Source organism: Theobroma cacao, chromosome 6 (genome assembly GCF_000208745.1).
Source record: "Theobroma cacao cultivar B97-61/B2 chromosome 6, Criollo_cocoa_genome_V2, whole genome shotgun sequence".
Classification (NCBI taxonomy): Eukaryota; Viridiplantae; Streptophyta; class Magnoliopsida; order Malvales; family Malvaceae; genus Theobroma; species Theobroma cacao.
Window position 1 is genome coordinate 17,823,332 of NC_030855.1, and position 13,190 is coordinate 17,836,521.

Sequence of the window (13,190 nt, forward strand, 5' to 3'; positions counted from 1 at the left end):
AATATATTTTTTAATACATTAAATTTATAATTTTAATCTTCAATTGCTAATTTAGCAAAATATTGCTATTACAGAGAAATTTTAAATTAAATTTTTAAAAATGCTTTGAAATCATTATCCCTACTTCAAAACTTTTATTTTATTTTTTGGGTTCTATGGGCTATTGTACTAGGCCAAGGTGTATAACCCAAAATCCTTAATAAGTCCACAACAATTTATCTAATTATTCAAATCACATATTATAATATACACACTCATATTCAATTTAGTTAGAGATAAATAAAATATTTTAATTAATGTATAGATAAATATGTTTTGTTTTCAAAAAAACGAATTCATTACAAAAAAAAAAATCAGCTCATTAACTTGTAAAATTAGAAACAATTAGAAAGCAACTCAAAAGTTCATGAAGTTGGAATGTGGTGAGAAGTGAAGTGTTAGAATGGTTGAATGATAAAAGTTAAGGATCTGGAGTGGTTTGGGAAATTATAGAAAGGAGTTAATGGCTCTCCAGAGTTATAGACGAGATTGCAGTTATACAATACAGTATCTGATTGGACAAATCACCAGTACTATTCACTTTTTTACACCAGAAAGGTTGACCGTTCACTCCTTAGTCCATAGGATGTTTTACCACCAATCTTTTCTTTGCATTTAGGAAGGGAAGGGAAGGGAGAGACGACCCACCATAGCCACCAAGGTCCACATAAATCATTTACAAGCTCTTTCAATTGCAATATTGCATAGGAGAGAGAGAGATCATGGCCTCCCTGGACTCCCCCAACTCACCTCCAAACTCATCCTTTGCAATAAGGGAAACAACAACTCATCCCAAAACGAATGTGGCCTCAATATTAGACCCAGCTCCCAACTCACCTCCAAACCCTTCTTTTGCAGTAAGAGAAAGTACAGCTCATAGCTTCTTGAGAAGCATCTCCACCAAAGAGGCCTCCTTCGCTGGCTTCCATTTCTCCCCGCCTCGTTACAGCACTCCAAGTCTCCACTCTACTTCTCCTCTGTCCTCACCTCTCCGCACGTTCAGCCCCAACCCTGCTTCCAACCACACCATCAGCCTTGACGCTTCTTATAAATGCCTGTCTTCAGTCCTCAAAAAGGACGGTCAGATTCTATCCATAGCCATCTCGAATGGGATTGTTTACACCGGCTCTGATACCAACTTAATACGTATATGGAAGCTGCCCGAGTTCTCAGAATGCGGAGTGCTTAAGACTAAGGCATGCACCGTTGTTGCAATAGCGGTGTCCCACGACAGGCTTTTCGCGGGCTATGGTGATACCAAGATTCGTGTGTGGCGAAGGACGTGGGATGGTACGTTGAAGCATGTCAAGTTGGCCACGATTCCGAGGACCGGAGGCTATGTCCGGAGCTACATCGCCGGGAAAGATAAGATGGTATATAAATGTGTGCATTTATGACATTATCTGTTCTAGACTGTTGCCTGCTACGTGTCGTGTTTTGCTTGATGAAAAATATGGTTGAAAATGAGGGACAAGAGTTATAAACTCTGGAGATATCTTTATGACGGTGAGAGTGGGTCCCTTTTAGATTCAATTAAACTCAACGACTAAATTAATTTTAGGAATAAGGGCTTCACCTCATCCACTATAAGTTTACCCTGCTTATTCATGGAATTAATTTGGAGTCTAGTGCTGAAAAGTTCAACCATATTTTCTTTTTTTCAATCTTATCTTGCATTCCATTTTATACGGTGGATCAATTGGAGTCTCTAATGGATTGGAAAAGATATCTCCTTAATACTTATATATGTACAACAGCTCCCTAATGGTTAAATTGGTTGGAAAAGAATGAGGTTTATTATCCACCAAGTTCAATTTTTGAAGAACATTCAAATGTTTGATTCATTAGTTGATAGATGATCCTTTATTTAAAGAATAGAGTTTGGATCCTTTTATCAAATTTAAAAAAAAAAATATTCAGTTTTCCAAGAGGCTCATTGTTGAAGCATAAAACAACAAGGAGAAAAGAAAAAGACAGGAATGAAAAGGAATATCACTTCCCACCTTAGACACCGAATTAATTATTGTCTTACACATATTGCTAATGTTCTTTATGACCATAAATGCACTAAACTCTGAAAATTATTGGTTAAGTTACAGAAAATAGTACTGTTGGAGTTAGGCATTTCAATTTCAATGTGTTAATAGCAGATGAAAAGGTTCAAATCAATGAAGGTAGCACAGCGACCTCTTTTCTATACCACAAACACAGACGTTACTCTCTCTCTCTCTCTAATTATATGTGCAGAGAGATCGGGTTGGAAAGATTGATGAGTAGCTGCTATGATGATTTCAACAGAACTTTTCCTTTTTTCCATAAAAAAGGAAATATGTATTGCATGAGAATTGAAGTGTCAGTTCTTGAAGTTCATTTTTTTCTCCTTTTTAGACTGTTTCATAGATTCAGCACTTGTGGATTCTCTCAGTAGTTAGTTATAATATTTACCTTAATTTTAAGATAAAATGTTACATGCTATGAATAGATGTATACATATATGAATTGTCTCTGACCCTTGGTGACAGTGTTCACTTTAAATTTTAATTTGCCTCTCTCTTTTTTTCTTTTTACAATATAAATACCTAAGTTTGTGTTTCTCTGTTTATTGGAAATGTGACACTAATTAATGTTGTTCAATAAATTAACAGATGAGGCATATGGGGCCAATAACATCACTAGCAGTCAACATATCCGATAACATACTATACTCAGCTTCTCTTGATAAAACGGTGAAAGTTTGGAGAATATCAGATCTCAAGTGCATTGAGAACATCCCAGCCCACTCAGAACCAATCAATGCTATTGTTGTGGCTGATGATGGAATACTCTACACAGCCTCTGATGATGCCACCATCAGAGTTTGGCGGCGCAATTTTTGTAGAGGGGAGTGGCCGCATTCACTCATGGTAACCCTACCCGCTAAATGCTCACCTGTTAAAACTCTAACTCTAACTGGAGATGGGGGAGTGTTATATGGAGGGTGTACAGATGGCTACGTGCATTACTGGCTTAAGGGCTGGTTGTCAGGCCAATTGCGATATGGTGGTGCTCTCCAAGGTCACACTCATGCAGTAATGTGCCTGGCCACTGTGTCTAATTTTGTGATTAGTGGTTCAGCTGATTCATCTAGTAGAGTTTGGACTAGGGAACAAGATGGCCAACACGTATGTTTAGCAGTTTTGGTAGGCCACAGAGGACCTATCAGGTGTGTTACTGCTTTTTTGGGGCATTCAGGGGAGGAGGTTGAGGATGGTTGCACGATCTGCACTGGGAGTCTTGATGGAGTCCTAAAGGTATGGCGTGTAACACCTATGAAAAGTGCAAGTGGCCGCTTTGTGAAAAATGATTATTTTGAGTTGGAAGAAGAGGGAGTTTAAGTAATTTGTCTTCCAAGTGTACAGTGTAGTTGTTAACTATAAGACTGCAGGAGTTATATATGTCTAGTTTATACCAGTAATGAAAATTTTGCAGTATACTAACAAGCATTAGTCTCTATATACATGTAAATGGCAGCTATTCTTTTGCTAAATAGATATTTAAAGCCAAAGATTTTCTAGCGGGGAACCTCGATGTTTCAGGTAAGTCTTCAGATTCCATTAGTGGCAGCCAACAAAGGCAAACAATTAGTTTGATGTTTTTGCTGTGTATACAGTTATATTTATTTCTTTTTTTCAGTACAATGGTCAGGATGCCAGGAGGTGAGGGCATTGAATCCTGGTCCTGTATCTCCCCGCCCTCTAACGAGTGTATGCCCTTATCTCATGACATTGATTGCATGATGTGGCGCCATTCTTCTATTCTCTCCTTTTCATTTTCTTTTACCTTTGGGCAGATGGGAGGGAATTGACTGCTGCATTTTCTTTTCGTTCTTTCGTTTTTTTGGGGCTCTGGTTAATGGAGGAAAAACCTCCCAACTCCAGCAGGGGCCATGAAAGGCGAGCCCATGGACCAAAGGCTGTGGCTTTTGAACTACTAAAAATATATAGTTGACCTATGATTCTTAATTTGCTGCTACAAATGACATGGAACAACACACCTGACTAAATGTATGTATGACAACTTGATGAGAACTGTATATGGAGTAATATTTTCCTCAATATAATCGGAAGATATGTTCCGTAAGCAGAACTAGCTAGTAAGTAGTAAATGACAGAATGTTAAGAGTTAAGATTGGGTGCTGCGCAGCTCACAATTAACGATGACCTTCTCTAGGTAAAATACACAAACCTGGTTTCTGGCAATGCTCTCCTTAGGCAAACCCTATCAGCATGACTAGCATTTTGAGGTTGCATTTCCAAACCATCATTCAAACTCTCAACACCATGACCATCCCCCCTCTTCAACAAGCGGTAAACAATGTAACAAAGTATACGCAAGCCGAAAAGAGTGGCTATAATCACCAAAGCTGACAGAAGATAGTCTTTCACCGAACGGGAGCGTTTGCATCCAAACACAACATCTCGACAAACCATTGCTAGCTCTAGGCATGCAAAAGGGTTGTGCATGTTTGTAAGATACGGTAGAAAGAGTTATAATTGGGTGCCTTGATTATTGTAGAAGGTTTGTAGGTGCAGTCTATGGAGGTTACTTGGTGTATTCTTGCCTTCTATCCAGACTGTCTGATCCCTTCTTTCTCAAGTATGGTATAGAAAATGTTGCAGGCCATCAAAAGAAGAAAAAGGAGAGGCTGCTTCTTTAGACAGATTCTTTAAGATTCGTTTTTCCTTTTTGATAAGCTGCTTTTGCTTTCATGGACAGGTTTCAATTAGCCCAAGTTCCTCAGCTTCATTACATTTCTCAAAAAGCTTTTTCCTGCTCCTTAACCGTCTTTTAAATATTAATATTGGCAAAGTACTCAAATAAGGTTTTATTCTATTCAAAAAAATTTAATTAAGTCTTTATTTTTTAAAATTACATTTAATCAAAATTTTCTATCTTTATTTTAAATCAAATAAATGTCTATGATTAAAAATCAATTAATTAAAAATTACTTATTATTTTATATCATATGATAATAATGTGATATATTAACATGTTATAATAAATAATAACGTGATATATTGATATAATATAATGACATAATTATATGATATTTTTCATTATTTACATCAATATTATGTGAGTTTAAACAATAAAAAGTTACATTTTTTACTAATGGTAACTAATCAATTATTAGTTATAAAAATACACGTAATAGAACAATAAAAACTTATTTAAACTGTTTAAAATAATTCAAAATTTTTTAAAATATTATAATTATTTTAGTTACCTTACCTATCAGAAAAGAAAAAAAACTAATCTTTTAAATCCGAAAAGGGTTAAACACAAAAATTACATGGTCAAAAATTTTAAGAGGCAAAAAAAAAAAACTCTTTGTAGAAGTCAAACAAGTCAGATTAAAATGTGCAAAATAAATTCATAGATATTATTAATTGATTATTCTAATGGTAGAAATTTTAATTATTATTTTTTTATTTGATCTTTTTGATTATTTACAAGAATAGTTCAAATCATTAAATTATTTTATAACATCTAAATTCAGAAAATATATTATTTTGGCCGAGAAATTCAAAAAAATTCCTAGAAAAATAAAAGGTAATAAGTTTTTATTTTCCATTTTGTTTTTAAGTATTATCCCTGCATATTTTTCCATTAACACGTGTTTTACACAAAACATTCAAACGTGTGCAAACAGAGAAGAAACCAAAAAAAAATCCGACTTGGTCAAGTTCGCAGGGAGAGCCGAAGAAGTAGAAACATACGAATGGTAGCTTGCAGGTCTCTCTTCAGGTACGCTTCTTTTACTTAACCCTCTGTTTGGTTGCTGAGAAACTTATAGAAACTAGGAAGGAAATGATAGCACTCAGTTAAAGACCACCACCGTTTTCACCATTTAAACTTTGTAAAACAAGAAAAGAAACCCTCCCCAAAAACACAAAAAAGAAGGGAACTTGCACAATGAAGTTGTTTGTATAAGGTTTCTTTCCCAAATAAAATAAAAAATAGAGTTGGGTTTTTTCTTGTTGCAAATAGTTGGATTCAAATTTTACTTTCTTTTATTTTTCTCTGTTGTCCTGTCTGTTACACAGTATATATAAATTTGTTGCAATTAAAGCAGTTGTTTAGTGTATTGGGAAGTTTGATTAAGTTTAAAGGATTTAAGAGAAACACCAATGAAGAAATGATTCATGAAGCTTTTAATTGCTGAAAAAGCTTTCTGTTTTTTTTTTTTTTTTCTTTTTGAAACAATATGTTAATTGAGTTGTTATTATCTCTGCAGAGTTGTCCGTTTGTTAAAGTTAACAAACACTTATGTCAAATTGAAGCCTTTCAATTACTTTCAGGTTCTGAACTCAAAGAATTTGTGTTAAGATTACCATGATTTCAAAGATTTCCTTTTTCCCTTAAGCATTGGTTAATTATAACTTTTCATGCGATGAATTGCAATTAACTTAAGTAAGAACAGCCTTATTGCCAGCATTTAAATTTGATTACTACCCTTTGATTTTTCCATGCTGCCAATATGTTTACTTTGGCTGATATTTTGCAAATAAAAGATATTTATTATTGTGGTTTCCCTTGTGATTCCATCAGTGTAGGCATCTTTTGTGAGAAAACAAATCATTTGTGTTTTTTGAAGTAACAATAACGAAGATACCTTATGTTATATTTTCTTATCTTTTTCTGAGATGTAAACTGTATCATGAACCTAGATGGAGCATTCGCTCAAAATGGTAACTTTGGTAGTTCATCAAGTTTTATGAGCAGGCTCTTTGAGATTTCCTTGTTTCAGCAGTGCGATTCTTCGCCTTTTTCCTTCCCTAGTATTTTAGGTTGATCTTTTGTGTTATCTGTTAATGATTATGAAGTCCTTTACTGCATTGAAAGAAATATTAAACTTCTGGTTCATAGAGGAATTCTGTACTTGTCTTGTTGGGTTGAGAGTATTTATATTTGCAAAAGTAAAGAATTTGGAAGATATGTCACAGAATTTTATTTTTCCTGAAATTAGTGGTCTTATACACATTATGCCAATTGTAGTATTCATATTCTATAGAATAACCAGAAGGTGTCTGGATATAATTTGTTTTTTTTTCTAAATGCATCTAAATTTGAATAGACCATAGATTTGCTAGAGGTGGAGAAGATGAAACTTGTACAAGGTTGTGGCCAGGTTGATTAATGTAATACCAATTCATTTACAGGGGTACTATTCTTATCATAGTTTGAGCCTTGATTTGAGGATAGGTGTGGCAAAAAAAAAGCTGGGTACCATGGACAAGAAGAAAAGAAAGATTGGCACTCCTGTATGGAAGCCAGTATGTACTCAACCTAGTTCCCTCGAAGGTTTGTTCTGTTTTTGAAACTACATAATGTTCTTCTTCTCTTTCGTCTTCCTTTACTCAATGTGAATTTAGGTTAGGCTTTAATTTTGTTCCACAGTTCTTTTTCAATGATGTAATCATACATTTGTTTATTGGCGTGAATAATGATATGGTAGAATATTTCTAATGCTTCAATTGACGTAAATATTCCTACCGGATTTATGGAAGACATAAAAACTTTCTATTTTGTTTTTTTGGCTACTCGGTTTGCTGCATATAATTTTTACAATTTAGCAGTTTGGGAGCATATACTACTTTGCAGTAGATTTGATTGATAGTTGGATTTTTTGTTGATTTAAGTCATACTTTCTGTCACCTGTGAAGTCTTTTATGTTAATTTGCAGAGCATGCCATAAAGGATGTGATGGTTGAGTCTGAAAATGGAAGTGAAATGCAAGAAGTGAATGAAGTTACAAATGCAACTGTTAGTCCTAAGGCTTTGGAGGATGATATCGAAGATGGAGCGTTAAAAGAAGAGCCAGTGCTTTCAGATGAAAAGCACTCACTGTCTGTTGAGGTAAATTCTAATTGTTGAACCTAATAACAATTCTCTTACCTTTCTGATAAACAGTTGTTGAGCCTACTGGAGGAAATGATTCTAGAATAGGACTTTCTTTTAAGATTTATGTACAACATGCTTTTGCAGCTTCTTTTATTCTAGCTTTAGCGCCTGCTTCAACTTTCTGTTTATATATGATCTTGGTATCTACTTTAGGCATTTGACATTTCCTTCCATAGAAGCTTCAATTTCCCTTTTGTTTTGTGTGCTTGATATGCAGATTGGTGCATGTTTAATTCAATTTGTCAGATTAAAAGAGTATGAAACTCAGAATCTAAAATTTTTGTTTTTTGTGCTTGATATGCAGATTGGTGCATCTTTAATTCAATTTGTCAGAGGAAAAGAGTATGAAACTCGGAATCTAAACTTTTTAAGTCTTTAGTTACAGTTTTTTTCTTTGATTTATAATATCCTCTGCAGAGGATCTACAAAGGAAAAGATTGAAAAGGAGATGGGAGTTCAGATTATACTTCCATCATCAAAGCAGGAGGATTCTATTAGTAAGATTCTTTTTATCCTCTAAAAACGTTTTTGGTTGCATTCATTGACTATTGTGTATCACATTTCTTCCACAATTTTAATCTTATCAATGTCACACTGATCTGGTTTTAAAGATTTTACTCATTGTATGGTGTTAGTGAATTAAAACTTTTCTTGAACCTTCACCTAAATGTTTAAGCTTCTATTTAATGGTTCTTGACATCGTATTAGACCCCCTTTGACTGTGTGGTCCAGAGTTCAAAACCTTTCTGCCACTGTTCTGTTGAAAGTTCAATTCAGCATTCAAGGCATGTGGTGTGCCTGTAGATTGTCCAGCTTTTAACCCGATGGGCTTGTGCATGAAGGGGTGTCTTGGTGAATGAAAACTATTCTTGGACCCTACCCTACAGCTTAAGCCTTTAGGTTGAATTTTGTTTGACATATGAAATATGTGAATACATGGAATTAATTACGATAGTTATTGCTTGCAGTGATTGAAGGCACTTCAGCTGATAGTGTAACTAAAGCTTCAAAAGAGATACAACATATAATCGATGAGGTTGGTCAGCTGTTTTCCTGTATTTTGTAGTGCTATTTGCTAAAATATTTAGTCAGAATGCATGAGACATGGTACTGATGATCAATACATTGTTTATGATTCTTGTTTTCATAAGAGCCTGATGACTGTTGGTCAGGTCTACAAATCTCCCCCACCAAAAAAATTTGCTTTGAAAAGAAGCATGCAAAAGAAAAAACTATTGTTGTCAATGAAATATTGGTTAAATTTCAAATAGAGTTTAAACAGCATCATTTGATGAGCAGCAGGAAAAGAAAGACTTGTCATGGCATGATTCTTGTTTTAACTTGCCTACATAAGGCAAATGTTTTCCATTTTTCTGTTTCTGCTTCCTATCTTTCTTTAAATTGTGCTAAAATTTTTACTTTTTTGCATTTTGTCCTGTTTTAATAGTTATCCTATTATTTGCATTGTCTACTGTCCAGTGCTATTGTCATTTTTAATGCCTATTTGTTAAATGCGCTCAGCTTTTCCCCCACATTTTCCCTTAGATCCTCTGTCAAAATTCTTGAATAACACTATTCATCTTTCTTTGAATGCTCCCTACTGTCTCTGTTTTTTTTTTTTTTTTTGGGGGGGGGGTTGTGGTGTGCGGTGTTGGTTTCCATTTACAGGCCGTTAAGACCCCAAGTCTTGACTACTCGCACTTTGTCTCTCTTCCTTTGGCTATACATCCTGAGCTGGTTGACAAGCTTGTCGACTTTCAGAACTCCATATTGGGAATTAGTGATGCCTGTGTAGATGACAATCAGGAAGACAACTCAGATGGAGATACTTCTGGAGATGAAGCTCAGGAGCAGCAGTTAGGTAAAGGACCTGACATGGCAGTTGAAGTTAAAGTTTCTGATGACAAGAAAAGTGTTAAGGTGGATGTAAGCGGCATTCCTCTTGTTAGTTATGTACCTAAAGAATCAAAGTCTTCTAATTTATCAGGCAAGCGAACAATCTGGTTCTTTGATGCTTTTCTTGCTTATACAGTTTTCTATTCAGAGATCTCATTATTCTATATTTATAGCATGATACTCTGGTGCATGTGCACACATGTACACAGACATAAATACTTATATTCTATTTGTCTGAAATTGAAGTTAATTCTTCTTTTGGTTGTTCCAAGTATTTGCACAGATTTAAGGCTTGAAGTACTGAATTATTGTCAACTTCAAAAGTTTCCTGGACTTCTAAGAATTATCATTGTTTGCAAGGTTTTCATGTTTAGATAATTTTGGGAACCATTGCATTTTGTATTGGATGTGAATAAATAATTTCCTTCTGAAAAAGGATTCCCAGAGACTTTGTGGTTGTAAGCCTTAGCCACTGAATAACATGCTGCTGCCTGGTTTTCATTTGCAATTGCCAAAAGTTTTTAGTTGATTATTAAGTTGCAATGCTATGTCATATACCTTGGGAGTTTAAAGGATATTAATCAAGTAATCGCATCTCTGGCCAATATATATATGCTATCTTGTAATCCTATCATGTAGTTAAATTACACAGCTATTTCTCTTCCACCTTTTGAGAGTATTATATCATCTGATAGCTTTATTTGAATTTGCTGATGCTCTTTTCCTTGTATTTCTCTTGCCAATTAAAAACTCTTCTTGTTCTTATCATTTTTCTCTTCCTTTTGCTTTAACAAACCTCACTGATGTATGTTGCACATTACAGACTTGGGAATTGAAAAGTCCATATTTATTAAACCTAAAACATTTCACTTGACGGTGCTCATGTTGAAGTTGTGGAACAAAGAAAGAGTTAATTTAGCAGCTGAGGTATTGAAGGTAAATTCTCTTAAATCATATAATCAGTTAGATATTGGTCGGTTCTGGCACTTCTTATTGAATAATCTATTGCTTTTCTACCAGAGTATCTCCTCAAAAGTGATGGATGCTTTGGATAATCGACCTATATTTGTAAGACTCAAGGGTCTGGTAAGTTTATTATAGCCCAGATATTCTGACAGTGGCTTACTTAATACGTGGTTTTGACTTGTTAAGAGGTTCCATTGAAAGTGGTAATACTGTTCTAGCCGTTAGTGTGCTATGTCAGAGAGCATTGACTCTTTATGACTGTCCTTTAGTGCTGGGCTCTAGTTTATGGTCTTTTCCTTAATTAATTAATTAGTTTCAATTTATTTTGATGAGATTAGGGGGCAGAAAGGGTTGCTTTTACTTACTATTTATATGTTTGAGGGCCATTATATAAGACACACATGTGCACATATTTGAGGTCCAAATCTTTCTGTATGTGCAGAATTGCATGAGAGGTTCTTTGGCCAGAGCCCGAGTTGTTTATGCTCCTGTGGAAGAAATTGGCAGTGAAAATCGACTTTTATGTGCCTGTGGTATCCTATTTTTCCAGGTTATAGTATTTTTTTCTTTTGTTTCTGCACTTGGAAATAGGAAAAAGGAAACAAATAATTATGGTCCCTGTTTTCATTGAACTTATAGTTTATTTTTGTGTGTGAATATTCTCTTTTGAATTCCTTGATATTTCTTAGAAGTTATTATCAATGCTTTTGTTGAGGCTGGGCTTGTTCTAGAGAAAGATGCTAGGCATGAGTTAAAGGTAAGACTTTTGACCTTCTGGGTTTCATTCTCTTGTCCTCTAATATTAAATGCTTGTGCAATGCTTTTCTTTGAATAATTCACTCTTTCCTCTTACAAAGTCTCTGTATTTATCAATGATGCTTATTCTTTGAACAAAATATGGCATGCTTGTTTGTTCTAATCTATCCGCATAAAGAGATTTTAGTCTTTCCTTCAAACTAGAGTTACCATTTAGCAATATATAGAGCTTGTGACCTGTAAGTCAAAGACCAAAGGACAAACTTGTTACCTGCGAACCTACTTAGACTATTGTGATGAAGGAAATTAAGAGGAGAATGAAAATAACTTCTCTAGAAGTAGATATTTAAACTCTTGCCTGATGTGAAGCACTGTTTATTGGTTCTTTGTAGTTCATTTGCTTTTCTTTCCTTTTGGTCTCAAAAGTATTAATGGTATCTTCTGTTGTTAAATTTCAGTTGCATGCCACTGTGATGAATGCAAGGCATAGAAAAAGGTGCCACCCTGTTTCCTTATTTTGTTTGAATTCATTTCTTTCTTTTTTTAAAAAAAAAAAAACATGGTGCTTTACAACCTCCATGAGTTGGTCCTTCCCTGTGGTTGTTTTCTTCACCCTTTTCCATACTTTTGGTGTAGCTAACATTTAGGCTGTACTGTTCAGGAAGGGAAAGAGGGGAAAGTTTGATTCCTTCGACGCACGAGGCATCTTCAAGCAGTTTGGATCTGAGGAATGGGGCGAGTATCTCATCCGTGAAGCTCATCTTTCACAAAGATTCAAGTTTGATGAGAATGGTTATTACCATTGTTGTGCTTCAATACCTTTTCCTGAAAACATGCAAGTTGACTGAGTCCCCCAACAAAAATAAATAAATAAAAAGAATAAAGTATTAGAGAGATGGTTTTTTTGGTGTTGAATTCATGTTTACATGTATGAAACAAACTCCTTCCAACAGAAAAATACGGCGAGAGAGTCCTGTTTGATTGATGGCAAAGTTGGAATAGAGAATGGCTAAACTTCATGTTTCATGGCTCGTTTCGTTTTATCTGTTTGACAAATTGTAGAAGGATTTAAATCCTATGATCCTGAACACTTGAGGCCAGGATCTTTCCCGGAATTGTTTACGCTTAAGCTTCAAGATTCTAGCTTTTCCATAATAATGGATCATAAACAAATTTTATCAAGATTTTGTTGTCTCCGACAAATGCTTTTATGTGTGAAGCATTTAACAGGCAAGCCCCATTTGTTGGACAGCAAGCAGGGGTGATGGAATGAAGCCATTAAAGTTAGAAATGCCAAGAGGGTGGGGTTGGGGCTACCTTCCTCCCGTTAATACTAAACAGGGATGGGGATGTTCTCCATCTTCCGCATCACAGATATTAGACACATGCATTTGTATTTGTATTTGTATTTGTATTTGTATTTGAGTCGAAAATGAAAACGATATGTCAAATCCCAAAGAAACAAACACTAGAGAGTTTCTTTCATGATAAGAAAGCTTTTGTTCCAAGAAATGGATAAAAACATACAAAGTTTATATATACTCAAGGGCATTTAGCAGTTGAGCTAAAATTCAATGCCTGGGAAATTA

General features: G+C 34.9%; 2 protein-coding genes across 4 annotated transcripts; both read left to right on the forward strand.

Annotated features, from left to right (window-relative positions):
• Positions 359-3,783, forward strand: LOC18595978 (WD repeat-containing protein tag-125). 2 transcript variants are annotated; one of them, XR_001928291.1, is made up of 3 exons: positions 359-1,412; positions 2,685-3,614; positions 3,712-3,783. XR_001928291.1 is itself a non-coding variant. In XM_018122503.1 (2 exons), exons 1-2 carry the CDS (start codon positions 762-764, stop codon positions 3,411-3,413), a joined length of 1,380 nt encoding a protein of 459 aa, XP_017977992.1. In that variant the 5' UTR covers positions 359-761; the 3' UTR covers positions 3,414-3,783. The 2 variants fall into 2 exon arrangements, 1 of the variants encoding a protein (XP_017977992.1); XM_018122503.1 differs by having other exon boundaries at positions 2,685-3,783.
• Positions 5,705-12,627, forward strand: LOC18595979. 2 transcript variants are annotated; one of them, XM_007024174.2, is made up of 14 exons: positions 5,705-5,826; positions 6,317-6,380; positions 7,242-7,383; positions 7,766-7,938; positions 8,288-8,325; positions 8,401-8,480; positions 8,952-9,019; positions 9,652-9,970; positions 10,703-10,815; positions 10,900-10,965; positions 11,288-11,378; positions 11,535-11,602; positions 12,060-12,097; positions 12,263-12,627. In XM_007024174.2, the coding sequence occupies exons 1-14, from the start codon at positions 5,801-5,803 to the stop codon at positions 12,447-12,449; spliced, it is 1,473 nt and encodes a 490-aa protein (XP_007024236.2). In that variant the 5' UTR covers positions 5,705-5,800; the 3' UTR covers positions 12,450-12,627. The 2 variants fall into 2 exon arrangements, with proteins under 2 accessions (XP_007024236.2, XP_017978845.1); XM_018123356.1 differs by lacking the exon at positions 6,317-6,380 and having other exon boundaries at positions 5,714-5,826.

Coding starts and splice junctions, on each gene's coding strand:
- LOC18595978 (XM_018122503.1), top strand. CDS start 762: ATGGCCTCCCTGGACTCCCCCAACTCACCTCCAAACTCATCCTTTGCA. Junction 1,413..2,684: donor TCGCCGGGAAAGATAAGATG/GTATATAAATGT, acceptor ATAAATTAACAG/ATGAGGCATATGGGGCCAAT.
- LOC18595979 (XM_007024174.2), top strand. CDS start 5,801: ATGGTAGCTTGCAGGTCTCTCTTCAG. Junction 11,379..11,534: donor TCGACTTTTATGTGCCTGTG/GTATCCTATTTT, acceptor GATATTTCTTAG/AAGTTATTATCAATGCTTTT. Junction 12,098..12,262: donor AATGCAAGGCATAGAAAAAG/GTGCCACCCTGT, acceptor TGTACTGTTCAG/GAAGGGAAAGAGGGGAAAGT.